The sequence below is a fragment of the Callithrix jacchus genome, chromosome 7 (genome assembly GCF_049354715.1).
Source record: "Callithrix jacchus isolate 240 chromosome 7, calJac240_pri, whole genome shotgun sequence".
Lineage (NCBI taxonomy): Eukaryota > Metazoa > Chordata > Mammalia > Primates > Cebidae > Callithrix > Callithrix jacchus.
This window is the reverse complement of record NC_133508.1, coordinates 83,634,081-83,660,985: the sequence shown is the minus strand read 5'-3', so window position 1 is coordinate 83,660,985 and position 26,905 is coordinate 83,634,081. Positions and strand designations below refer to the sequence as shown.

The 26,905-nt window shown below is 41.5% G+C and overlaps 2 protein-coding genes across 4 annotated transcripts in view; one reads left to right on the top strand and one right to left on the bottom strand.

Moving 5' to 3' along the window:
• Positions 1 to 26,905, bottom strand: part of CYP4X1 (cytochrome P450 family 4 subfamily X member 1) — a 266,175-nt gene that overhangs the window by 80,349 nt on the left and 158,921 nt on the right. Inside the window, exons 2-3 of the mRNA XM_054259317.2 lie at positions 26,215 to 26,290; positions 25,292 to 25,413 (exon numbers count right to left, since the gene is read on the bottom strand). The gene's annotated coding sequence lies outside the window, so the exon portion shown is untranslated. The remainder of the gene's footprint in view (positions 1 to 25,291; positions 25,414 to 26,214; positions 26,291 to 26,905) is intronic.
• The window catches only part of CYP4A11 (cytochrome P450 family 4 subfamily A member 11), a 65,911-nt gene that overhangs the window by 37,499 nt on the left and 1,507 nt on the right, over positions 1 to 26,905 (top strand). For 2 of the 3 annotated variants that reach the window (XM_078331654.1, XM_078331655.1), the window contains 12 exons: positions 3,441 to 3,545; positions 3,688 to 3,733; positions 19,762 to 19,903; positions 20,563 to 20,607; positions 21,083 to 21,210; positions 22,513 to 22,637; positions 22,992 to 23,146; positions 23,582 to 23,688; positions 23,773 to 23,963; positions 24,060 to 24,193; positions 25,086 to 25,150; positions 25,316 to 25,392. In XM_078331654.1, the coding sequence (XP_078187780.1) occupies positions 3,505 to 3,545; positions 3,688 to 3,733; positions 19,762 to 19,903; positions 20,563 to 20,607; positions 21,083 to 21,210; positions 22,513 to 22,637; positions 22,992 to 23,146; positions 23,582 to 23,688; positions 23,773 to 23,963; positions 24,060 to 24,193; positions 25,086 to 25,150; positions 25,316 to 25,392 (1,256 nt within the window). In that variant the 5' untranslated portion in view covers positions 3,441 to 3,504. Of the gene's footprint in view, positions 1 to 3,440; positions 3,546 to 3,687; positions 3,734 to 13,998; positions 14,237 to 19,761; positions 19,904 to 20,562; positions 20,608 to 21,082; positions 21,211 to 22,512; positions 22,638 to 22,991; positions 23,147 to 23,581; positions 23,689 to 23,772; positions 23,964 to 24,059; positions 24,194 to 25,085; positions 25,151 to 25,315; positions 25,393 to 26,905 lie in introns of those variants that run through there. The other variant, XM_003733435.6, reaches the window with a different exon arrangement.

Here is a 26,905-nt window from a genome sequence, read left to right as displayed (position 1 = left end):
TACAGCTAACAAGGGAAGTGAAGAACTTCTTCAAGGAGAAATACAAACCACTGCTCAAAGATATCAGAAAGAACACAAATGGAAAAACATTCCATGTTCATTGATAGAAAGAATCAATATCATAAAAATGACCACACTTTCCAAAGTAATTTATAGATTCAATGCTCTTCCCATTAAACTGTTATGGACAATCTCCACTGGAAACTAAATAGATAAAAACACTAATAATTCATATGAAACCAAGAAAGAGCCCAAATAGCCAAGAAAATTATAAGCACAAAGAACAAGGCTGGAGGCATAAGGCTATCCCATGTCACAGAAATGAGACCACACACCTGTAACTGTCTGATCTTCGACAAACCTAACAAAAACAAGCAATGGGAAAAGAACTTTCTATTTAATAAATGGTGCTGGGAGAGCTGCCTAGCCATATGCATAACATTGAAACTGGACCCCTTCCTTATACCATATACAGAAATTAACTCAAGATGAATTAAAGGACTTAAATATAAAACCCAAAACTGTAAAATCCCAAGAAGAAAATCCAGGCAATGCCATTAAGGACATAGGCAGGAGCAAAGATTTCATAATGAAATCACAAAAAGCAATTGCAAAAAAGGCAAAAATTAACAACTGGGATCTAATTAAAGAACATCTACACAGCAAAATAAACTATCAGAGTGAACAGACAACCTACAGAATGAAGAAAATGTTTGCAATCTATCCATCTGACAAAGGTCTGATACCCAAAGTCTACAAGGAACTTAAGCTTACTAGAAATAAAAAACAACCCCATTAAAAATTGAGCAAAGGATATGAACAGACACTTCTCAAAAGAGGATATACATGTGTCCAACAAATATCTAAAAAAAAAAAAAAGCTCAACATCACTGATCATTAGAAAAATGCAAATCAAAATCAAAACCACAATGAGGCACCATCCCAGGCTAGTCAGATTGGCAATCATTAAAAAAGTTAAAAAAAAGAAAAAGAAAAAGAAAAACAGCAAATGCTGGCAAGGTTGCAGAGAAAAAAAGAATGGTTTTACACTGTTGGTGAGAGTATAAATTAGTTCAACCATTGTGAAAGAGAGTGTGGTAATTCCTCAAAGACCTTTCTTGTCCACATTGAAGCATTTTCATTACAAAAGTAATAGTTGCTTGTTGTGCAATAGCGAAATCACCTCAATTCCACCCTTGTTGTGTCATTCAACACATTTTAAAAAATATTTTTCAAATCAACACATAATAATTGCACATATTTAGAGGTACATTATGATGTTTTCACACATACAATGGATAGTGATCATTGGCAATTAGCATAGCCATCATCTCAAACATTTGTCATTTCTTTGTGTTAGGAACACCCAATAAACTCTCTTCTATTTGAAAAAATATAAATTGTTAGCTATAGTCATCTCACCGTGCTATAAACACAAGAACTTATTTCTCCTTTCTAGCTGAAATTTTGTGTCCTTTAAAAAATCCCTCACTACCCCTCCTTTCCCAGACTCCAGTAACCTCTGCCCTACCTTTTACATCTATGAGATCAACTATTTTTAGCCTCTGCATAAAGGTGACAACATCCAGTTTCTGTTCCTGGCTTATTTCAATGAATATAATGTTATCTAGTTCCTTCCATGTTGTCACCAATGACAGCATATTTTTATGGCTGAGTAGTATTCCATTGTGTGTACATATTACATTTTCTTCAGTCATCTGTTGTTGAATACTGGATTGATTTCATATGTTGACTATTGTGAATCGTGCTGCAATAAACATGGAGGTACAGATATCCTTTCAATACACTGCTTTGCTTTTCTCTTCTTTCCTTTTGATAAATACCCAGTAGGGAAATTGCTGGATCATATGTGAGTTCTGTTTGTAAGTTTTTGAGGAACCTCCATGTTGTTCTCCATAGCGGTCATACTACTGTACATTCCCACCAACAATGTATATGAGTTTCCCTTTTTTTTTAGCATCCTTCCCAGTATTGTTTTATTGTTGCTGTTGTTTTGCCTTTTTTATACCAACCATCCAACATGGGATATGATATGTCATCGTGGTTTTGATTTACATTTCCTTGATGATTAGTGATGTTGAGCATATTTTCATATACCTGTTTACCATTTATACGTACTCTTTTGAGAAATATCTGTTTGGATCATTTGCTCATTTTTAATCAGATTTTTTTTCTGAGTTGAGATGTTTGAGTTTCTTGTATACTACAGATATTAATCTGCTGTCTGATTAAGTTTGCAAATATTTTCTCCTGGCTGTCTTTTCACTTTGTTGATGAATTTCTTTGATATGCAGAAATTCTTAGTTTGATATAATCTCATTTGTTCATTTTTCCTTTGGTTACCATTAATTTTGAGGTCTTATTCATAATTTTTTTTTCTCAGACCAATGTCCTGAAACATTTCCACCATACTTTATTCTAGTAGTTGTATGGTTTCAGGGTCTTACATTTATGTCATTAATCCATTTTGAGTTGGTTTTTGCATGAGAAATAGGGGTGAGAAATGGGGCTCTACTTTCATTCAACTACTTATGGACATCCAGTTTCCCAGCACTGTTTACTGAAGAGACTGTACTTTCCCAATGACTGTTCTTGGTACCTTTGTCAAAAATCAGCTGACAATGGATATATAAATTAATTTCTGTGTTCTCTATTCTCTTGCATTGTTCTATGTCTATTTTTATGCCAGGACTAGGCTGTTTTGGTTATTATAGCTTTGTATACATTTTTAAGTCTGATAGTGTGATGCCTCCAGTTTTGTTCTTTTCTTCAGCATTGTTTTGACTATTTGGGGTCTTCTGTGGTTCTCTCTGAATTTTTGAATTTTTTCTATTTTTGTGAAGATTGTCACTTATCCTCAAAGATAAGAATTGTATTGCCTCTGTAGATTACTTTGTGCAGTATGCTCATTTTAACAATATTAATTATTCCAGTTCATGAACATGGGATGCCTTTCCATTTTTATGTGTGTCCTCTTTAATTTCTTTTATCAATGTTTTATAGTTCTCAGTATACATATTTTTTACCTCCTTGGTTAAATTTATTCTTAAGTATTTTTTGTTGCTATTTTAAATGGGAGTCCTTAGTTTTATTTTCAATTCCTTCATTCTTTGTGTATATAAATGCTACAGGTATTGTATTTTGATTTGTATTGTGCAACTTTACTGAATTTGTTTATTGGTTCTAATAGATTGTTTGTTTTCTTGGTAGAGCATTTGGGTTTTTTCAATGTACAATATTATGTTATCTGCAAACAAGGACAATTTGACTTCTTCCTTTCTAATTTGGATGTCCCTTATTTCTACTTTTGCCCAATTGCTCTAGCTAGTGCTTCCAATACTATGTTGAATACTAATGATGAGATTGGGCATCCTTATCTTGTTGTGGTTTTCTTTTCTTTTCTTTTTTTTTTTTTTAAGGAGAAAAGGCATACATATTTATTTGGCATGAATACACAAGAGGCTTCAGAATGAAGACCCAAAGATGCAGAAAAAAATGTCCACTTTTGTGCTTGGTTCAACAAGGTATAAACGGTAATGTGGAGCTATAACTGGACAAAAAAGGCTAGGATCAAATGCTAACAGTCTGAGTGGGGAAATCCAGCAAGGCCTGTCTGCTTAGATTCTTCTTGGCTTCTGTGAGCATGCATTCCTTCCTTCTGGGCAGGGGGAAGACATTTTCTCTGGAATGGGATAACCTACAAGCAAACAAGGTAGGTCAGATAATTTCGTTCTTTTTTCTTTTTTTAAATTAAACCCTTTATTGTTTATATATTGCATAGAAAACAGGTTGTTACATCAAAAGGTCACACAGACATGATCCTATTATAAAAGCTCAGCCCTTTCTGTGGCTGAAAGGAATGAGAATATCTTGGCTTTCAAAGTGGGCAAAGATTTGGTTTGGACTTCTCTCCAAAAGACAGCATGTCTCAGCAGTCCTGATGCCAGTAGCCACAGCCTGGGTCATTGCTTTTAGTGAGGCCCAGCAGGCGCAACACAAATTTCTTTTTGTTTGTTTTTTTTTTTAAAGAGACAAAGAAAGAGAAAAAGAAAGTGGGAGAGAGAACAGGAGTCTTGCTTATTGCCCGGGCTGGAATGCAATCTAAAAAGAGGTATTAAAAATCTCTTTTATGCCAATAATTGTGCTTAACAGCAGAGACAGGAAGGAATACGGGAAGAAAGTAACAAACAACAGCCAACCAATATTTTGATTAAGTCTGTGAAATGCTATGCAAATGCTGAAGAGTGATATACTTCCAATTATGTGGTCACTTTCAAAATAGGTGTAATGTGATACTGAGAAAAATGTATGTTCTGTGGACCTGGGGTGAAGAATTCTATAAATATTCACTGAGTTTACTTGTTCCAGGTCTGAGTTCAAATCATAGATGTCCCTGTTAATTTTCTATCTCATTTATCCATCAAATATTAACAATGTGGTGTCAAAGTCTCCCGCTATTATTGTGCAGGAGTCCAAGTCTCTTTATAAGTCATTAAGAACTTGTCTTATGTATCTGAGTGCTCCTATATTGGGTGCATATATATTTATGATCATTGACTGCTGTTGTTGCATTGATCTTTTTACCATTATGTAATGTCCTTCGTTTCTTTTAGTCTGTGTTACTATTAAAGTCTATTTTGTCAGAGACGAAAGTTACAATTCCTGTTGTTGTTGTTGTTGTTTTCTCTCCATTTGATTGGTGAGTCTTCCTCCAATCCTTTGTTTTGAGTCTTTGTGTGTCCTTGCTTATGAGATGGATCTGGATACAGTGTACCAATGGGTTTTGACTTTTTATTCAATTTGCCTGTCTGTGTCTTTGATTGGGGCATTTAATCCATTTAAATTTAGAATTAATAATGATATTTGTTAGTTTAATATTGTCATTTAATGCTAGCTGGCTATTTTGCCCATTAGTTGATATAGATTCTTCATTATAGAGATACTCTTTACCTTTTGGTAAGTTTTTGGGATGACTGATACTGATTGTTTCTTTCTGTGTGTAGTGCTTCTTTTAGAAGCTCTTGTAAAGCAGGACTGGTGGTGATTAAATCTCTGAGTGCTTGCTTGTTCGTGAAAAATTTTATTTTTCCTTCATTTATGAAGCTTAATTTGGCTGGATATGAGATTCTGGGTTGAAAGTTCTTTTCTTTGAGGATATTGAATATTGACTCTTACTCTCTTCTAGTTTGTAGGGTTTCTGCTGAGAAATCTGCTGTAAGTCTGATAGGCTTCCCTTTATGGGTAACGTGACCTTTCTCTCTAGCTGCCCTTAGAATGTTCTCCTTTATTTCAACCCTGGTGAATCTAGGGATTATGTGTCTTGGGGTTGCTCTACTTAAGAAATATCTTTGTGGTGTTCTCTGTATTACCTGGAGTTGAGTATTGTCCTGCCTTACTAGGTTAGGAAAGTTTTCCTAAATAATATCCTGAAGAATATTTTCCAGCTTGGATTCATTCTCTTCATGATGTTCAGGTACATCTATCAAACATAAATTAGGTCTTTTCACATAGTCCCATATTTCTTGGAGACTTTGCTCATTCCTTTTTACTTTTTCTTCTCTAGTCTTCTCTTCTTGTTTCATTTCACTAAGTTGGTCTTGGACCTCTGATATCCTTTCTTCTGCTTGATCAATTCGACTGTTAAAACCTGTGCATACTTCATGGAGTTCCTGTGTTGTATTCTTCAGTTCCATTAACTCACTTATATTCCTCTCTAAATTGTCTATTCTCATTAGGATTTCATCAAACCTTTTTTTAAGGTTCTTAGTTTCTTTACATTGGGCTAGAACATGTTCTTTTAACTCACAGAAGTTTCTTATTATCCACTTTCTGAAGCCTAATTCTGTTAATGGAATGCACTCGTTCTCCATCAGGCCTTGTTCCCCTGTTGATGAGGAACTGTGATCCCCTATAGAGGGAGAGGCATTCTGATTTTGGGTATTCTCAGCCTTTTTACGCTGGTTTCTTCCCATCATTGTAAATTTATCCACCTGTCGTCTTTGTAATTACCAACCTTTGAATTAGGTCTCTGAGTGGACATCCAACTTGTTGATTCCCAGCACCGGAATCTGAACAACCCAGTGCACCAGCTAAAACAGTGGCATTAAGATTCATAGTGCTTTTCTGCCTGGGAATCTCTGGTCTGGCTTCCCTCTTGAGTCCCTTTTTCAATCAGCTGAATGGGCGACTCTGCCTTCCCAGAGCTCCAAATGTCAACCAAAAGGGGACCCAGTCCCATTTATCCTGCACCGAGAACTGCCGTGCCAAGGCGCCAGCAAAACTGCCTCGCCGGCGCAAGAGTCGTGCTGGCGACCCATAGGGCTCCTCCACTGGGAATCTCCTGTTCCGTGAGCAACAAAAATCCATCTGACAGTGTGGTGTCCTCTCGTTCTCTGCACTTTCACTGGGAGCTACAATCCTGAGCTGCTAGTAATTGGCCATCTTGGATTTCTCCCCAGTCTTGTGGTTTTTCAAGGAAAAGCTTTCAGCTTTTCCCCCAATCAGTTTATCAGCTGCAGCTTTTTCCTAAACGGCTTATTGTGTTTAAAACATTTTCATTGAGGACCTATGTGTGCAGAGCTTTGTTTTAGACATCTCATAGGAAAGAGACAGAAATCATTTGCCCTTTCATTCTATGGGAAATACAGATAATAGACGGTTCAGTAAAATAATGACAGACAGCAATGAGTGCTGAGACACTAAAGGAAGTAACTGCTTAAATAGGGTGATCTAGGAAGGCCTCTTGTCATAGACAAGACTTAGGATGGTGAGACTGGCTGTGTGAAGCACAAGGGAGGAACGTTCAGGGTGGGAGGAAGAACAAGCACAAAGGCTCTGGGGTGGGAAAGATCATAGTGTATTTTAGGAGCTGCCCTATGGTGAGACAGTCACCTGAGAAGAGGTTGGCGAGATCACATGAATGGTGACATGTGCTCCATATCAGGGTATGATAAGAATGAAGAAGGATAATAGCTAAAATCACTTTGCTCCATGCCAAGCACCTACAAAGTATTATACTAAGGAAATGATAGTCAAATGTTAGCAAAACTGAAGTTAGAAATTTGAAATGATGATCCTGACACTGACACATTCTTTGTAACCTTGGGAAAGTTACTTTACATCTCTGGGGCTTAGTTCACCTGTCTATAATATAAGGTTAATAATAATGACACCCAGTAAGTTAAGGAGTAGCTGTGATTGTGCTTAGCCACAGTTAAGCACTCAGAAAATACAGAAGAGACATTTTGAGGCTTAACAGCATTCTGGCACTGTGCAAGGCACTGAGGTAAGAAAACCTCCCTTTCTCAGAATCACCTCTGCCTCTCATTCCAGGTAGGAAGTGATGATACAGAAGGTCCTCAGCTAAAACTAAATATGATATTTTTGTGCCGTCCATCAGACTGGAAAAGCAAGAAAATATTTAAGTTTTAAAGGTTTGTGCCTGGAAGACACAGTCTTTGTAGAGGACTAAAAGTAAACAAGAAATGTAAAGTTACATCAGGATCACATGCGCCTTTATCAAAACCCAGAAATTAAGCCCCTGGACTGATCTACCCACAGGAATAACTGCTTCAAGATGCTGCCAAAGGGATCAATTTTTCCCTCCTCTGCCTTGGTTTTGCCTAAACATCAAATCAGGAAACATCCAGCAGCAAAAAATATCAATTTCATTTCCACAATGTTGCATTCAAAACTGAACTGAGTCTCTTCAGGATGGTGACATAACCATTTCAAAGTTTTGCTCTTTCCAGCTGTCACTCATTGATTCAGTCAGTAGGTATTTCCTGGCCAATATCAACAGACACGGTCACCTGCTTCATGCCATGGGAAGCAAAGGGCATAACAGCTGAGTTACCACCTTTCAGGAGTTTTGGTGGAGGTATGTGAATAGTAAGTAAATGGGATAGGCCAGGCATGGTGCCTCCTGCCTGTAATCCCAGTACTTTAGGAGGCCGAGGCAGGAGGATCACCTGAGGTCAGAAGTTTGAGACCAGCCTGGCCAACATGGTAAAACCCTGTCACAACTAAAAATACAAAAATTAGCCGGGCATGGTGGCAGGCTGAGGCAGGAGAATCACTTGAACCTGGGAGGTACACGTTTCAGTGAGCTGAGATCATGCCACTGCATTCCAGCCTGGGCAACAGAGCAAGACTCTGTCTCAAAATAAATCAGTAAAATTTTTTAAATAAACAAATAAATAAATGGGATAATATATACTTATTATTAAGTCTCGACCATCATAAGCACACCTTTCTGAGAATTATGCTCAGTCTACAAACAGCTCTATATTCTGCTTTTATCAGTTTCCATATGCTTTACTCATATCATTAAACATTCTCCATAAACATCGCTTTCAATGCTGATGCTACACCTAGCCATGTTTGCCATTCACTTTCTCACAGGAGCTGCACCAGATACTGAGCCTCACATTTCTGCAAATATGTATGTGTAGCTAATATCTGACACATCTTCCTGCTATTTAGAAACACTGAATAAAACACAGCAAACATTTAACGCCCCCTGGAAAGTTTAGGGGCAGCCATCTGGAGTGGAGGCTCAACTTAATCACCACCTTGTTTACATGAATCGGTGACAGCAAAGTCTCTGGAGCATGACGGCCTGGGTTACGATCCTGGCTGCACCTCTTAACAACTGGGGGATCCTGGAAAGGAAACTACGTTGTTTGCACCTTAGCTTTCTCACCTATAGTATAAAGGTTTTTTAAAATCCCTTTTGTAGAGTTTTTGTTAAGAAAGCATGTAAAGTTTTTGCTTCATGGCCAGAACATAATAAGTGCTCACTAGATGTTGGCCATTACCACACTGTGAGCTCAACTTTAAAGAAATTAAGAATTCAGGGAGGGGGGAAAACAATCACAACGAGAATTCAAAGCCAAAATTTCTGACTTCAGAGCTACTGTTGCTCATGCTATGGAAGAAAAACAGATGCTGAGTCAAGTAGGGAAAGAGTCAGAGTCCAACGGTCGCCAGTTAGGGAGGCAGTGATGGGTGATGGAAAGTAGCCACAGAACTGGGGGAGGTTAGATGGAAAGGAGTGTGAGTGGTTACATGTCCCTACTCTTTGGTTTGGATAGGAGCCCAGAATTTGAGGCAGAAAGAAAAGAACTCTGAACTCTCTGGGTTCTGTAATGATTCACCTGTCGAGTAAGGCAAACAAGGAAGGTATTGGGCATAAGAGTTTAGATGGATTAGAGAGCAGGAGGAAATGGGGACCCTTGGAGAGCTGACTTCCAAAAAATTCTTTCTGAAATCTATTTTGATTTACGTTCTGAACTGATGACCTTATGACTTTGTAAAGATAATTATGAAAAAGGTGAGAGGAGTGGTAATTTGAAGATGAGTCTGTCCCACTTCTTCTCTTTCATGTATGATCTCCATGAACCTGCCAGTGCTTTTTTTTTTCTAGTATTTACCAACTGATAAATTCCTATTTATCCTAAAAGACCTCTTTACTTATTTTCTCTTTCTCTGAATGACCCAAGCCCACATTTATTCCTTCAGTGCACCCTCTATAATGTTTTAACACAATAATTAATTTTTCTGCCTTTAGGTACCACACCATGAGGTTAAAAAAAGTCTTTGTTTTTCAATAAATAAATGAGTGAATAAGTAAATAATTCTATGAGATACTCAGAGAAATGTTTATTATCCCATCCATTTTAGGTTTCTAGGGCTATTGTGAAAAAAATAGCAGAAAGTTGTTGGATTAAAACAGTAGAAACATATTCTCTCATAGTTCTAGAGGCCAGAGTCTGAAATCGGATTTACAGGGCCGAAATGAAAGTAGTAGTAGAACTACGCTCTCCCTGGAATCTCTAGGGCCAATGTATTCCCTTCCACTTCTGGTCCTGGTGATTGCTGGCATTCCTTGCTTTGTGGCAACATCGCTCTATTCTTCAAAGTCAGCATCTTCAAATCTCTCTCTGCTCTGTCTCCACATGGCCTTTACCCATGTATGTGTCAAATCCTCCTCTTTTCCCTCTTATGAGGAGAAATCAACTATTTCATTCAGGGCTCACCTTGATAATCCAGGTTAATCTCCCAGTCTCACAATCTTTAATATAATCACATCCTCAAAGACAATTTTCCTAATAAGATAACATTTACAAGTTTCAGGAATTAGCACCTGATATCTTTGGGAATCACCACTCAGCTTTCCACAGTCTGCCCTCTGTTTCCCAAAGACTCACATCCAATCACATGTAAAATATAGTCGCCTCTTCCCAACAACCCAAAAGCCTCACTTCTTTATAGCATCAACTCCAAAATGGCATCTAAATATCCAAGCTCAAAAGTATTATTGTATTTCCTAAGTAATCTAACTTAGGTATCTTTGAGGCGTGGGGCATAAGCCATCCTTGAATAAAATTTCTCTAAAATTCTGGAGCTGTGAAAGTAATATTCAATATAGGTAAAAGGATTGCTTTCTTCCAGTTTCAAATAACATGTTCCTCATTTCCTTATGAGTACTCAGCAGAAGAACCTTTAATGTTACTTTTCCTACTAACATTCTGTTATGATAAGTAAATATTCTCCAAACCAATAGAAGCCTTTTCAACCATGCTTCTCAGTTTCCTTGCAGCCCTCATGAGAAGGATTTTAATGTCTATATATCTGCCAATAGTGAATTTAAGGCAGTCTGTGCTTTTCTTATCAATGCACTTGAAAAATCTTCCAACCTCTACCTATTATTCAATTCCAAACCCAATTCGATATTTGTGGGTACTTATTACAGCACACCTCACCTCTACTACCATAACTCTTGGTCTCCTGTAACAAATTACCACAAACGTGGTGATTTAAAATGAGAGCCAGGCACAATAGTGTGAGTCTGTAGTTCCAGCTACACTGACAGCTGAAGCAGGAGGACTGTTTGAGTCCAGGAATTTGAGACCAGCTCAGCAACTTAAAGAATACCCTGTCTATGAGAGAGAGAGAGAGAGAGAAAGAGAGAGAGAAAATATAAAAATAGAAATTCATTATCTCACTGTTCTGGAGGGCTGAAGTCCAAAATCAACATCCTGGCTGAAACCAAAGTGTCAGCAGGGCTGTGCTCCCTCCAGAGCTCTAGGGGAGAATCTATTGCCTGCCTTCCCCAGCCGCTGCTGGCTGCCAGCATTCCTAGGCTTATAGCTAAATCCCTCCCATCTTCAAGGCCAGCATCTTCAAATCTTTTTCTGTCTCATCTTTGCATGGCCTTCCCTGTGTGTGTCATATCTCCTACATTTAGAGCTCACCTTGATAATTCAGGATAATCTCCCCATCTTAGTCCTTAATTTCATCACATCACTTCCCGAATAAGATATCCTTTAGAGGTTCTAGATACTTAAACTTGATATCTTTGGAGGTCATCATCCAGCATACTATAATCTTCCTACTGACCCTCAAAGATGGCCACTCCCCATCAAAATGCATTTACCTCATCCCAACATTCCTAAAGCCTCAATTCATTACAGTATCAGCTCAAGTGCAATCTCTTCTATATGTCATAAGCTTAAAACTCTTTTTCATGTTAGTAATGGAATAGTCGATGATATAATGGAGATTGACACATGTCACACATTACACACATAGGGGTAAGGTTAGTGGTAACAATTTCATTCACAAGAAATGTATGAGTTGGCCATAATGAAATGGTGTGTATTATGCCCACACTCATAGAAATTAAACTTTTAGCAGTAAAGCCTTAATAAGAAAAATAAATAGTGTGATTTCTGGAATATAAAGATTATTAAACGATCCTGAAAATAAAGTTGTTTCAGAAGTATTCTTATTCGGCTAAGAATAGGCAAATGGTCCTGCTGCATATTTAACATTAAAGCCTGACACAAATTATGTTTCTTCCTCAGTTAAGTCGACTAGAGCACTGAAGTAGTTTCTTCTAAGCTGAAATAAATCTCCTTATGATAAATGGCGATGATGTAAAAAATACTCATAAGTATGATTCGGTAATCATAAGCATAGATAGGGTAAAGGACAAACTCATTAATATCATGATAGGAAAGTGATTGCTAAACGTACTTCACATGAAGTTGTGCTGTTGCTCCTCATGCCCTAATTGAAGAAAATACATTTTGAATTTGAAGCTCATTCACCTCTTAGCATGAAATAAATGGCTCGGCTTGATACTGATCAAATAAATACTGTCCCTCGGTTTATATTAATTAATGGATATGCCATAGGGAAAAGAATTATATTATTAATGTCAAGGTAAGAGACTGATTGATGCAATGATAAGTAATAATATAGAGGAAGCTGATGGTTATAATAACGAGTCTTGAGTAAACCATTTGAAAGCTCTGGCAATTGGCTGTAGCAGTCTATAGAGAGCAATAACACTAGGTCCTTTTCAAAACTGCATATGTCTTAAAACCTTTTGGGCAATTCATGTTAAGTTCGACACAAATCCAGACCTTAGCAAGTCCTGTTAGGGTTAACTTAATGCTTATTATTTAGTTTAAGACCAGGTCATCTATTTAACATATGGTGACACTGAAAAGTTTGGCCCTTTTTCTGTTGCCTTTTCTTTAGAATAGAGGCTGGTCAGGAATGGAATTCCTGTTGCTGAGTCTTTCTATAGTTAGAATATGATAAAAGACAGAGGGTTAAATAGTTCTGTTTTCAAAGATACTGCTCATCACCTAAAGTGTGAATAATGAATCCAGAGGACAACAATAATAAAGCTTTAAAGAATGCTCATATAGCCCAAATCGCCAAAGCCACCCTAAACAAAGAAAACAAAATGGAGGTATCATATTGCCCAACTTCAAACTATACTAAACCGTTACCAAGCAGCATGGTACTGGTACAAAAGCAGATGCATAGACCAAGGGAACAAAATACAGAACTCAAAAATAAAGCCATGCACCTACAGCCATCTGATCCTCAATAAAGTCGACAAAAATAAGCAATGGGGAAAGGGGTTTTACAATCTTGGCAAGGCTGGTCTTGAACTCTTGACCTTGTGATCCACCCTCCTCGGCCTCCCAAAGTTTTGGGATTACAGGTGTGAGCCACCTCACCCAGCCAGCAATCATTTTTAAATATTAATTTTTGTTCAGTAGAGTGTACTAAGCAAGGTCGTCAGGGCTCCTAAACAGAGTACAAAGTTCTGATTGTATAATTATTTTCTTCGTAGGATGAAAGAGAATTTATAAACATGCTTCTGCTGTGGCTATAGTACTAGACTGAAGTAGGACTAAAATTGCTGTAGGACCTTCTCTGGTAGAGAAGGTAGACCTATCAAAGGGAAAAAAAATCAAAACTAACATTATGTATAAATTTGTTTAATTGTCATGTATATGAATTGAGAAAAAAAATCATGCCATGGATATGAGACCAGTCTCCCCAGTGGAATAAAATAAAGTACTTCAAGGACTACCATGTTAGCATCTGTTTGTCCATATCATCATTCAGTTAATAGAAACACATAATTCCCACTCCTCACCCAATATACAGATGAAAGAGGTTTTTATGGTAAATAAAATTAGATTTGCAATAAGACAAGAGTAATTATTCAGGACTTGGTTACATTAAGTTTAAATGTATATAACATGTTGAGAATTTCCTTTGAACATGCAATAAAAAAATGCTACTGAAAAAAAATGCTACTGAATGAACATTATTGCAATGTAGTAAAGTAGAATGCAAATTCCTTGAGGTCAACATTCAAGTCTGTTTTCCTTGCAGTGGCACCCACACACCTAGCATACTGCCTTGCACACAGTAAATGCTCATCAAATGTTTGTGAGGTATGTGGACAGGGGAATGTGGTAGTGGCAGGGCCACTGCCACTGACAGCTGCTGAAGCTTTTCTCCCACTGTTCCCTCAGGTGGATCATCCAATGTCAACTGACTCTGAACTCTGAAGTCCAAGCTCTGCCCTCCCCCTTCACTCTCCCCACAAGTGGGCGGGACAATCCTCCCAGATTTGAGCACTGTTGGACAGGGGTGGTCAGGGACAGGTAGGGCTCCTCAGAGATCCAGAAGGTGCTGCACCATGAGTGTCTCTGTGCTGAGCCCTAGCAGACTCCTGGGTGATGTCTCCAGGATCCTCCAATTGACCTCCCTGCTAATACTGCTTCTGCTGCTGATCAAGGTAGCCCAGTTCTACCTGCACAGGCAGTGGCTGCTCAAAGTCCTCCAGGAGTTCCCGTGCCCTCCCTCCCACTGGCTCTTTGGACACAACAAGGAGGTAGGGAGGAACTCAGTGGGAGAGTGGGAGGGCAACGAGGGATGGGGCTCTGAGACCCTATCACAAAGCCCATATAGAAAAGCCTTGTTTTGTAACAAACATGTGCCCTTGAAGGAACACCCAGCCTACCTCTTTGGTCTCGGCTTGTTCCAGTCATGAGGAGCTCACTCCTCCCATGAATCCCAACTTGCTGGTCCTCAGCTCTATCACCCATTCCCTCCTGCAGATACCAAGTGTGTCTTCGCAGCCCTATATGTGGAAGACAATGCCTGATTCTCTCCAGGCTGATTACCGCATAAACCTCGGCTTTTCTCAAAGAGCAAAGCTTCTAGAGGCTGCCTGCCCTAGAAGGCATCAATGCCATCCTCTCTGGCTCTGAGCTTGCCTGGGAGCACAGATACCCATATCTGAGGAATCCATGCGGTGAGGAGTTCACAGTCTGTGACAAATGCAGGCAGGAATTTGAGAAGGTGTCAGATTGCAGAAAAACAGCTCACTCTGCTAGCGTGGATGGCTGAGGCTGAGGTCTGCTGGTATAGGGGACCAATTAGCTAAGTTTCCCCAAGACTCAGAGAATTTCCACAACAAGTGATTTAGGACCAGGAAACCTGATAATTGTGGGCACACGCAAGGCGGGCAGCCTGCACAAAGTCCTCCAGGTGAGGGGACTGGTGTCTAAGTTGCACGTTGAAAAGTATGTGTTGACCTCCTGGTTATCCTCCCGTACACCTGGACTGTGAGCTCCTTGGCGGTGAGCATCTAATCCCCTCCCTGTGTTCCAGCACCCAGCAAAATCCTGGCACACCTTGTTGGTCAGCCCAGGTGTGTAGAGCAAGCTTATCCAACCCACGGCTTGTGGGGCTGCATGTAGCTCAGGATAGCTTTGAATTGACCCAATACAAATTCATAAACTTTTTAATAACATTATGAGATTATTTTGCAATTTTTTAAGCTCATCAGCTCGTTAGGGTTAGTGTCCCAAGACAATTCTTTTTCCTCCAATGTGGCCTAGAAAAGCCAAAATATTGAACACCGCAGGTGTAGTGGGACAGAGAAAGAAGAGAAAGGAACAGCAAGAGGGCTGAGGAGGGCCACAGACCATCCCCTCAGCACTGCTATCCCTGGATGAGGAATGGAACAAGTAGGAACAGTGCAAGCTAAGGGACTGCATGGAGAAGGGCTCCCCAAGGTGCTATGAATTGAACACACTTAAGTGGAGATAGGGGTTTTAGGGAGCTGAGGCCTGTTGTTTCTCAGCAAAGAGGCAACATAGTTCTCAGCAGAGCAGAACCAACGTGGGGACCTGAAAATGTTCAAGTCCTAGATGGACTGGTCCTGATACCACTCTGCCTTCCTTCCCACTCTCCTCCTTTACCGTATGTTACTCACTACCTCACTACCTGCCTATGCATTCCAACCTCTAGGCCTCTGATCACGCTGTGCTTGCTACCTGAAATTACCTTCTTACTCATATCTATCTGTCAAGGTCCAGCACCAAGCTGCCCCCTCCAAGAAGGCCTCCCGGGTCTCCCAGTAATGAAGGGCCAACTCTTTGCTCTACGGGCTATCCATCTCAAGAGGACAGAGTAGTGTTAACTTGATTCAGTTATTTTTCTGCAGTGTCATAAATGTGGGCTTCTTCTGGGAGAGACTATCTGATTTACCTTTGTAACCGGATAGTCCCTCAGTAAATGATGACGCAATGAATCAGAGAGAAATGGCTTTCTAATGTTCAGTTCTGAGTGAGGCCCCTCTTCAAAGCTTGCCCAGATGCTTGTCCTTTCTTCAATCTCAATATTGATTATTCCCTACTGCACAACCTCTCATCTTCTTTACCCCACAACTAGCCTGCAAATTCCACACAGGTAAGGAACACAGCTGTGTCCTAACACAGTGCCTGAACCACACTTGGCACATGGTGTGTGTGCAGTAAGTGCTGAATGAAGGAACCTGCCCCACTGTAGGGCAAGCTGCCTCAGAGCTGGAGGATGTGGATGTCAGAAGCAGGTGGGCAGAGATTAGAGACTTACGTGGTAGACAGTTGCTTTGAGTTACTAGAAGCAGTTGAAATGAAGAGTTGGCTACATGGACCATCACTAGGACCCAATGTCTGTGAGGGTTCCAGATGAGATTAAAGGAAAGCTGAGTCCTGAAAGCTGAGGAGAGGTGGGTGCACTGTGGCAGAGTGGAGGGGCATTCCAGGTAGAGAAAAGAGCACGTGCCAGGGCCCAGAATTTTCTAGTTAACTTTTTCACTTAGCCATATACATCCCAAATGCTATTTTATTTTTTTATTATTATACTTTAAGTTTGGGGTACATATGCAGAACGTGGAAGTTTGTTACATAGGTATACACATGTCATGGTGGTAGTTTGCTGCATCCATCCCCCCATCATCTACATTAGGTATTTCTCCTGTTATCCCTCCACAATCTCCCCACCCCCTTCTATCCCTCCCCTAGCCCCCCAACCCCCTGACAAGCCCCAGTGTGTGATGCTCCCCTTCCTGTGTCCACGTGTTCTCATGGTTCAGCACCCACTTATGAGTGAGAAAGTGTGGTGTTTGGTTTTCTGTTCTTGTGTCAGTTTGCTGAAAATGATGGTTTCCAGATTCATCCATGTCCCTACAAAGGACACAGACTCATGCTTTTTTGTGGCTACATCATATTCCATAGTGTATATGTGCCACATTTCCTTATCCAGTCGATCTTTGATGCGCAATTGGATTGGTTCCAAGCCTTTGCTATTGTAAACAGTGCCGCAATAAACATACGTGTGCATGTGTCTTTATAACAGAATATTTTTAAATCCTTTTGGGTATATACCCAGTAATGGGATTGCTGGGTCAAATGGTATTTCTATTTCTAGATCCTTGAGGAATCACCACATTTTCTTCCACATGGTTGAACTAATTTACATTCCCACAAACAGTGTAAAAGTGTTCCTATTTCTCCACATCCTCTCTACCATCTGTTGAGTCCTGATTTTTTAATGATTGCCATTCTAACAGGCATGAGATGGAATCTCAATGTAGTTTTGATTTGCATTTTTCTAATGACAAGTGATGATGAGCTTTTTTTCATATGTGTGTTGGCTGCATAAATGTCTTCTTTGGAAGAGTGTCTGTTCATATCCTTCACCAACTTTTTGATAAGGTTGTTTGTTTTTTTTCTTCCAAATTTGTTTAAGTTCTTTGTAGGCTCTGGTTATTAGCCCTTTGTCAGACGGGTAGATTGCAAAAATTTTTTCCCATTCTGTTGGTTGCCAGTTCACTCTGCTGATAGTTTCTTTAGCTATGCAATAGCTCTTAAGTCTAATTAGGTCCCATTTGTCTATTTTGGTTTTTGTTGCCATTGCTTTTGGTATTTTAGTGATGAAGTCCTTGTCTATGCCTATGTCCTGAATGGTATTGCCTAGGTTTTCTTTTAGGATTTTTATGGTGTTAGGTCTTATGTTTAAATCTTTAAAATCTGGAGTTAATTTTTGTATAAGGTATAAGGAAGGGGTTCAGTTTCAGCTTTCTGCATATGGCTAGCCAGTTTTCCCAATACCATTTATTAAACAGGGAATCACTTCCCCATTGCTTGTTTTTGTCAGGTTTGTCAAAGATCAGATAGTTGTAGATGTGTGGCATTACTTTCAAGGCTTCTGTTCCATTCCATTAGTCTATAACTCTGTTTTGGTACCAGTACCATGCTGTTTTGACTACTATAGGCCTGTAGTATAGTTTGAAGTCAGGTACCTGATGCCTCCAGCTTTCCCACCCCCCCCCCCCGCAGGATTGCCTTGGCTATTGGGCTCTTTTTTGATTCCATATGATGTTTAAAGTGGCACTTACTTTATTCATAAGCGAGTATACAAGTACTTTTTAAAAATTGCATTTTAGGTTTGGGGGTACATGTGAAGAACATGCAAGACTGTTGCATAGGTACACACATGGCAGTGTGATTTGCTGCCTTACTCCCATCACCTATATCTGGCATTTCTCCCCATGCTATCTCTCCCCAACTCCCCACTCCCCACTGTCCCTCCCCTATTCCTAATATCCATGATGAACATTGATGCAAAAATCTTCAACAAAATACTGGCAAACCAAATGCAGTAGCACATCAAAAAGCGTATCCATCATGATCAAGTTGGCTTCATTCCAGGGATGCAAGGCTGCTTCAACATATGCAAATCTATAAACATAATCCATCACATCAACAGAACCAAAGACGAAAACCACATGATTATCTCAATAGATGCAGAGAAGGCCTTTGACAAAATTCAACAGCCCTTTATGCTAAAAACTCTCAATAAACTAGGTATCAATGGAACGTATCTCAAAATAATAAAAGGTATTTTTGACAAAGCCGCAGCCAATATCATACTGAATGGGCAAAAACTGGAAACATTCCCTTTGAAAACTCGCACAAACAAGGATGCCCTCTCTCACCACTCCAATTCAACATAGTATTGGAAGTTCTGGCTAGGTCAATTAGGCAAGAAAAAGAAATAAAGGGTATTCATATAGGAAAGGAGGAAGTCAAATTGTCTCTATTTGCAGATGACAGGATTGTATACTTAGAAGACCCCACAAGAGACCCCAGTGTGTGATGCTCCCCTCCCTGTGTCTATGTGTTCTCATTGTTCAACACCCATCTATGAGTGAGAACATGCCGTGTTTGATTTTCTGTTCTTGTGTCAGCTAAAACAGCTGTCAGTTTTATGCTGGAAACCTGGGACACTGGTGGAGGCACTGGAGGGAATCTCCTGGTCTGCAGGTTGTGAAGACAATGGGAAAAGTGCAGTATCTGAGCTGGAGTGCTGGAGTGTCCAGAGAAGTCCCTAATGGCTTCCCTTGACTAGGAGATGGAGTTCTCTGGCTCCTTGCACTTCCTGGGGGAGGTGACACCCCACCCTGCTTTGGTTTGCCCTCCTTAGGCTACACCCACTGACTAATCAGTCCCAGTGAGATGAACCTGGTACCTTGGTTGGAAACTTGGAGATCACGCACCTTCTGCATTGCTCTCGCTGGGAACTGTGAACCAGAGCTGCTCCTATTCCACGACCTTGCCCAAATGCTATTTTATCTTAACAAAAATATCTTACCATATATACTGAGATAATATTGAAAATATAACAAGCATGATTGTATAAAATTATTGTGTAATTTAAAACGCTTACATTAATTCATTTTATTCTCTAAATATACTAAATTATACTAATTTGCTTATCAAGTGATATGAGTTATACATACCACCCATGGAAATTATTGTATTTATGACTTCCAGAGGCTTTACACAACATGAAGACAATGGCTGACTTAAATTTCTGCTGGAAGTATTGAGTGAGGGCTCATAGCTCTTGGCCTAAAGTCAAGTCCTGGGGAGAGAGAAGAATCTGGATCACAGCCCAGGTCATCAGAAGCAGACCTAAATCCCTATCCTCTGCTACCTGGCTCCTGTGGTTTCCCTGCCCTTCACTCCTGCTGCAGAGACTAGAACTAAATGAAAGCATTCATCTGTCTACCTTTGTTGACAGTATTCACAGGACCAGGAGCTACAACGGATTCGGAAATGGGTGGAGATATTCCCAAGTGCCTGTCCTTATTGGCTATGGGGAAGCAAAGCTCGTGTCCAGCTCTATGACCCTGATTATATAAAGGTGGTTCTGGGGAGATCAGGTAAGATCAAACCCTCATCCCAACTGCTATATCTCTTCCCTCTTGACACATGCCTCTTGGTCTGTAAAATTCCAGAGGAGAGTGGCTGTTCAAACATTGATACCTGAAACCTCCCTCAACCATCCACCAAGCCCACCAAGCCCACCAAGCCCAGGCTGTAGTCAAAAATACGTACTGAGTAATGAATGTTTAAAACAATATGTGGGGCTTAATTTTCAATTCTTTTCTCTATTTCTCTAGTAAAAAATTGAGGTTTTCTAAAATGTAAATTGCTCCAGATCTGTAAAACAAATTTCATACCCACATTGACTTGGGTTTGGAAGCTCTAATTGTTGCCTGTTCTGGTCAGAAGGTGACTAGGAAAACATCAATGTAGAAAAACTCATGGCTCTGTATTATTCATCACCACTGAAGACCCAGCCCATGTTTCTCACCAATTCACCTTTCTAGCTCTCTGGGCGTTTTCATGCTGGAACACTGACTGTGTCTTCCTAAGCCCATACTGACCTTCAGGACAGAAATGGAAGGGGATGGGAGTCAAGTGGGAGGTGACATGGGTCAAACTGCCACCTGACAGACACCAAGAACTGATGGCTGCCTCTGGGACTGCCTTGCTTAGTAGCTCATAGTTTCTTATAAAGTCCTTTCTTACCTTTCAGACCCAAAATCTTATGGTTCCTACAGATTCCTGGCTCCATGGATTGGTATGTACAGCAAACAAGGGCTGCATCTCACTCCCTAGTTAGGTTTATCTCTTTGGCTCACAGAGAACAACAGATTAGGGGCCACCACTATCATGATGCCATCCCCAAATCAAGCCTCATTTCCTGCTTCTAACAAGACTCTCATCCTTTCCTAATGTTGGTGCAAACCTTCCTCAGGTTCAGCTTCTTCCATTTCACTTCTCCCTTCTCTCCAGGCATCCTTGGCCTCACATTTATTTTATATCTGCCCGCAACACTTTTCAACCTTTATCTCACAGCTGTCATAATCACATGGATGTAGCAGCTCAATTAGAAAATTCATTTGCCTGAAATATACCTCCTTTTCCTGCATTTGCCCATGATGTGGCTTCTTCTGGCTATTTCTTCCCCTAAGAAGCCAACTTTCTCACTCCCAAATGGTCACCAGTCATCCCGAGGTTTGTGACACACAGACACACACTCACGTCTACCTTAGGGCACGGCTTGCTCCTGTTGAATGGCCAGACATGGTTCCAGCATCGACGGATGCTGACCCCAGCCTTCCACTATGACATCCTGAAGCCCTACGTGGAGTTCATGGCAGACTCTGTGAGAGTGATGCTGGTGAGTCCATGTCTTTCTCCTCTCCCCACACCCACTCACAGCACACACTGTCACCAACTCCACTCCAACTCTGTGTTCCACAGACAGCCATAGATATAGACACATGTAACAATACTCTTATGTCATTGCTATGAGAGTAAAGTTCCCCAGAGTTGTATAAGGTAGGAGAACACACAGGCATCAGATGGGATCCACACTTTGTTCACCATCATAGGAAAAGAGATTCATGGTGAATACAAGGCTCTTCTCCTTCCACTTTGGAACCTTCAGCACAAGGGACTGGAAAAGTATGCAGTCTTGTTGGACAGCAAAACTTCCTATGCCAGTTTGCCTGGGCAATGGCAGCTTCAGTGGCAGCATGGACAGGCCAAGATGTCACCCATGCAGGCTCTGGCCTGGGGCCCCAGGTTTCTGCATGGATTTGAGCCACCCTTGAGTGTTCTCAGTGCAATACCTGCCATGGCATCATCTCTGACTTCTCACCTAACTGTGCACAGCAAATTTTGATGAATGGAAAAGGACTGAAGTCCCTGTTTTCTCTACAAAGGGTGCCTATGTTAGCCTCTTAAGCTATCTTTGGCATTCAAACTTTCTGCCCTAAGGTTGGTGTCATTCTAGTCCCTCAGAACTAGCTCAGTTCTCAGGACAATGAAGAGCCCCCCTATTATTTATACCAGAACAACAGCAACAACATTTTCACAACCATGTGTCCTAACTGAACCTCAAAATTCAATAGTTAAGTCATACTATTGTGAGAGGATCTGTTTAATGTTGTATTAAAGGTGTATGAGAATTAGGCATCAGTTTGCCAACAGTAGGTCTACAGTCCCAGTTTCTACAATACATCTGCTCTGTGAAGTGAGGAATCCCAACCATGATATCTGCAAGCTATAGGAAAAACAAAAAAATATCTGCAGATACAGGAAAAAGCCAGGCATCATTAGCAAAGCACTTGTTGGAGATTAAGAAGATCCATGCCGGCCGGGCACGGTGGCTCAAGCCTGTAATCCCAGCACTTTGGGAGGCCGAGGCGGGTGGATCACAAGGTCAAGAGATCGAGACCATCCTGGTCAGCGTGGTGAAACCCCGTCTCTACTAAAAATACAAAAAATTAGCTGGGCATGGTGGCGCGTGCCTGTAATCCCAGCTACTCAGGAGGCTGAGGCAGGAGAATTGCCTGAACCCAGGAGGCAGAGGTTGCGGTGAGCCGAGGTCGCACCATTGCACTCCAGCCTGGGTAACAAGAGCGAAACTCCGTCTCAAAAAAAAAAAAAAGAAGATCCATGCCCCTTCCCACCACAGGACAAATGGGAAGAGCTCATTGGCCAGGACTCCCCTCTGGAGATCTTTCAGCATGTCTCCTTGATGACCCTGGACACCATCATGAAGTGTGCCTTCAGCCACCAGGGCAGCATTCAGTTGGACAGGTCAGTGATAACCCTCCAGCTGCAGGGTCCTTGTTCTTATCAAGTGGACATACGTGAGGGGCAGGTGGGGCAGCATGAAGGCTCACCTCCACGTAAAGGTAGATTCAGTACCTGACCAAGATCTAATTCCAGTCCAGACCAAAGAATCAGGAACAGATGCTTAATTCCTAGCACAGGTGGACCCTGGTTGTTCATGCCATCTGATAAAGGCCAGAGGATAATAGGGCTGTAAGACAGAAGAAACAGCCCTCCAGGCTGCTTGTCCCAATTACTTGAGGCTGTCTGCTCTCAGACCCCAATCTACCTCCAAGTAATGGGCCCATTACTCAGTTTCTTCTTCGTACTCTCCCTCAGGGATTCTCAGTCCTATATCCAGGCCGTTACAGACCTGAACAACCTGTTTTATTTCCGTGTGAGGAATGCCTTTTACCAGAATGACACCATCTACAGCCTGACCACTGCTGGCCGCTGGTCACACCGTGCCTGCCAGCTCGCACATCAGCATACAGGTTCTGTCTCCTCCTCTTGTCTCCCAGCCTTTATCAGGCACAGAGAAAACTACCCTGACTCCTCAGACAGAGAAGTCCCCTTAGTCGCCCTCCAGAAGCTAGAATATACTCAGCCTGGGGAATTCCCTCATCAGGGGCTGGGAATTGAGATATGAGGGACCAGATTCTGTCCCTTGGTTTGCCTGTGTCCCCACACGGAGATAACAGAATGAGACCCTGTCCAAACAACATTCAAGTGGATGCTCCGTGAGCTGTGCCACTTGAAGGAGGCCTGCCCTGCCTCACACAGTACTAGTTTCCACCTCTGACCTCGCACCCACACCTACATTCCCACTGAGATCTACCAGGCACCCACAGGGGGGCAGTTGGGCAGCTAGGCCTCCTGGGGGTTGCTGATGGTCTCAGCTTGGCCTGGTAACCATTGTTCTGGGACAGACCGAGTGATCCAACAGAGGAAAGCTCTCCTGCAGGAGCAGGGGGAGCTGGAGAAGGTCAGGAAGAAGAGGCACTTGGATTTCCTGGACATCCTCCTCTTGGCCAAAGTGAGTATGTGTAGGAGAGGCCTCAGTTTTGCTCAGAAGTAAAGAGCAAGAGACCAGCCCTGCACTTTCACCCGGCCTCCCCAGATGGAGAATGGGAACAGCTTGTCAGACAAGGATCTCCGTGCTGAGGTGGACACGTTCATGTTCGAGGGCCATGATACCACAGCCAGTGGGATCTCCTGGGTCCTCTATGCTCTGGCCACACACTCCAAGCATCAGCAGAGGTGCCGAGAGGAGATCCAGGGCCTCTTGGGGGATGGAGCCTCCATCACCTGGTGAGTGAGGAATCAAGAGATGGTGTTCCCTGCCTTTGCAGGGGAAGCCCCTGGTCTGCCCAGGCTTTGCTGATGTTCAGGATGAGCTTATTTCAGGCACCACCTGGACAAGATGCCCTATACCACCATGTGCATCAAGGAGGCACTGAGACTCTACCCACCAGTGCCAGGCATTGGCAGAGAGCTCAGCACTCCCATCACCTTCCCTGATGGGCGCTCCTTGCCCAAAGGTATGAATTCCGCCACCCACTCACATAAGCTCTCCACAGGGACATGTGGATGGTCAGAAATCCATGTGAGCTTCAGAGTCCTGCACATCTCTGGGTCTCCCTTTTCTTTTAAAAATTTGAAAACATATTTTGTATTTAGAATGAAGAATTTGAAATGTCTGGCTGAGAGCTTGAATCTACCAAAAGTTTAAGAAATAAATATTAATCTGTGAATGTGGCCTTCACAGTAACCCTAAAATTCTACTCCTTGAGATGTGGAGGGATGAAAAGGGAATCAGACAAGGGCAGAGAGGGATATGTTTCTTTTCTCATGGGGTCAGCACAAAGGAGGCTGATCAGGAATGTCATTTTATGGGTCAGCTGTTGTTCAGTCTCTGAGGAACCCTCAGGTTAATGAAAGAGAGCAGCTGATGACCAGATCTGGGGCCACCAAGGCTCAACTCCCCAGGTCCGGTCCCAGTCCTATCATAGCCTAGTTGTGTGAACACAGGCAAGATAATCAGCCTCTCTGAGACTCAAGTACCTCCCCTGACAACAGAATAAAAGAACGTCTCTTGGAGTGTTGTTGTGAGTATTGAGTGAGTTCATGTATATTTTCCAATGACCCTTGGAGGATATTTGATGAATGTAAATGTCACTTGACTTACTCCAAAGAGTAATGCTCCCATTTTTTCTTTCTTCTCATTCCTGGATAAATGGTTCTCTATTCATCATCTGAACTCACATGCTTAGTCAAGCCTAACCCACCTACATAATGGCAGAATCATCCCAATCAAAGTGACAACTCATGGAAAGTAGGCCTTTTGTGCCTTCTTTTGCCCCTGCTGGCTGAAGGACCAGGCCGCCCCATGCAAGTGATCTGTCTTCTCTCTGTTTCCAACCTGCACCACAGGTATCAGCATCATACTTTCCATTTATGGCCTTCACCACAACCCCAAAGTGTGGCCCAACCCAGAGGTATGTGGTCCCTGAGAGGAGGAGGAAATGGGGTGATTTATCAAGACCAACACCTTCTCCTGCTTCCACCTATAGAGGAGTCCCCATCTGGGAGTCCTGCTCCCTCATGGGTGGCAAGTAGGGGCTGGATCCTTAACTGACCTGGCTCTGGTGCTCTCTCTGCAGGTGTTTGACCCTTCCCGTTTTGCACCAGGTTCTGCTCAACACAGCCACGCTTTCCTGCCCTTCTCAGGAGGAGCAAGGTGAGACATCCTGTGTGGTGACTAGAATAGAGAAATCAGGGAATCTCTGGTCAAACCTCTGATCTTTGTGAGCCCAATGTTTATATGTGGCATCTTCAGATGTGCCCCTAATTGTTGGTCTTTGTGGGAAAGTCAAGCACCTGGTGTGGGTGTCTCCGTGTACAAAAGGAAGGTGCATTTCAGAGCACCCCCGTGGAGACTTTGCTCCCTCTGCTTCTTCAAATGAGCAGCCTTAATTCAGTGTCAGTGCATGGTCCAACTTCAGTATATTCATGAATTTTCTTCACTTTAGGGATGTGAATTATCGAAATTAGACATTCTCCAGTAAATTCAACTTCAGATGTTTGCTTTCCTCAGTGATCAGGAATAGTAAACAGTAGATTTCTCTCTCCCCGCACACCCCCAGTGCAGCACACTGTCTTCCCCATTTAATTCACTGGTCTGCCATAGAGTTGAATCATTAAAATCTTTGCATCTGTTTATAATACAGATGACCTTCAAGTCCTACCTTTCAAGCCATATAAGGGAAAGGTTAACGTAGCCCTTTGAAAAAGTTTTACAACAATATCATACATTTTTCTGTCTTGCCCAATGAAAATTTCACTGCATTAGATAGTGTTCACATATTTACAACTATTTCCCCATTTGGCAAATTCTACACACGCATTGGGATCTCTATATCATAGTCCAGTAATCCACTTAGCACAATATTGGCAAAAAGCATAAAAAATGTGGATGGTCCACTGTTTGGGAAAGAAAAGCCCAGTTATTATTATGTAATGCACATTTGAAGGCTCCTGGTATGTGAAATGTAAAACACACCTGAAACAGCTGTTGAGCTGGAGAAGAAAACTCCAGAATGGCTGCTGTGGAAATCATCGTGGCTTCAGGAATCACCCTGTGACATACAAACAGTCAAAAATGATACAAATTCTTAGTAGAAATAAGGTTTGTTCAAAGAAATAATCATGTGACTTCTTCAAATAATTATATGACTTCTTCCAATGATGAGTCCACTTACACAAAACAAGTTTTTAAAAAAAGTTTCCTCCTGAAACTCCTTCTCTAGCACTGGTCTGTCTATTTCAGCATAAGAAAGTCCTCCTAAACATTGCCTGCAGCTCATGTTGCTGCCACTAGAGAACCAGAGAGCATTCCTAAACCCCATTTCTAGCTCAGAACTAATATCTACTGTCAGTGTATTCCGTTCTATTTTATTCATTTTAAAACTTAAATTACATTATTCAAATATGAAAGTATTTATTAAACCTACCTCAGTGAGTCAAGTCCTGTGCAACGTGATGAGAAAACAGATAAAAGGTACAAAACTGTGTTGTACAGAAATACATCCTGTGCACTAGTCACACATCACTCCATCATCCATCTTTCACCCATTCACTCACTGAGTGGCTTGTTGAGTGCCCCTGTCCCTGGTGCTGTCTGAGGCACTGGACTGTGAGTGTCTGTGGATAAATCACAAATGCTGCCTGCGGACCTGGGAAGGAAAGGCACA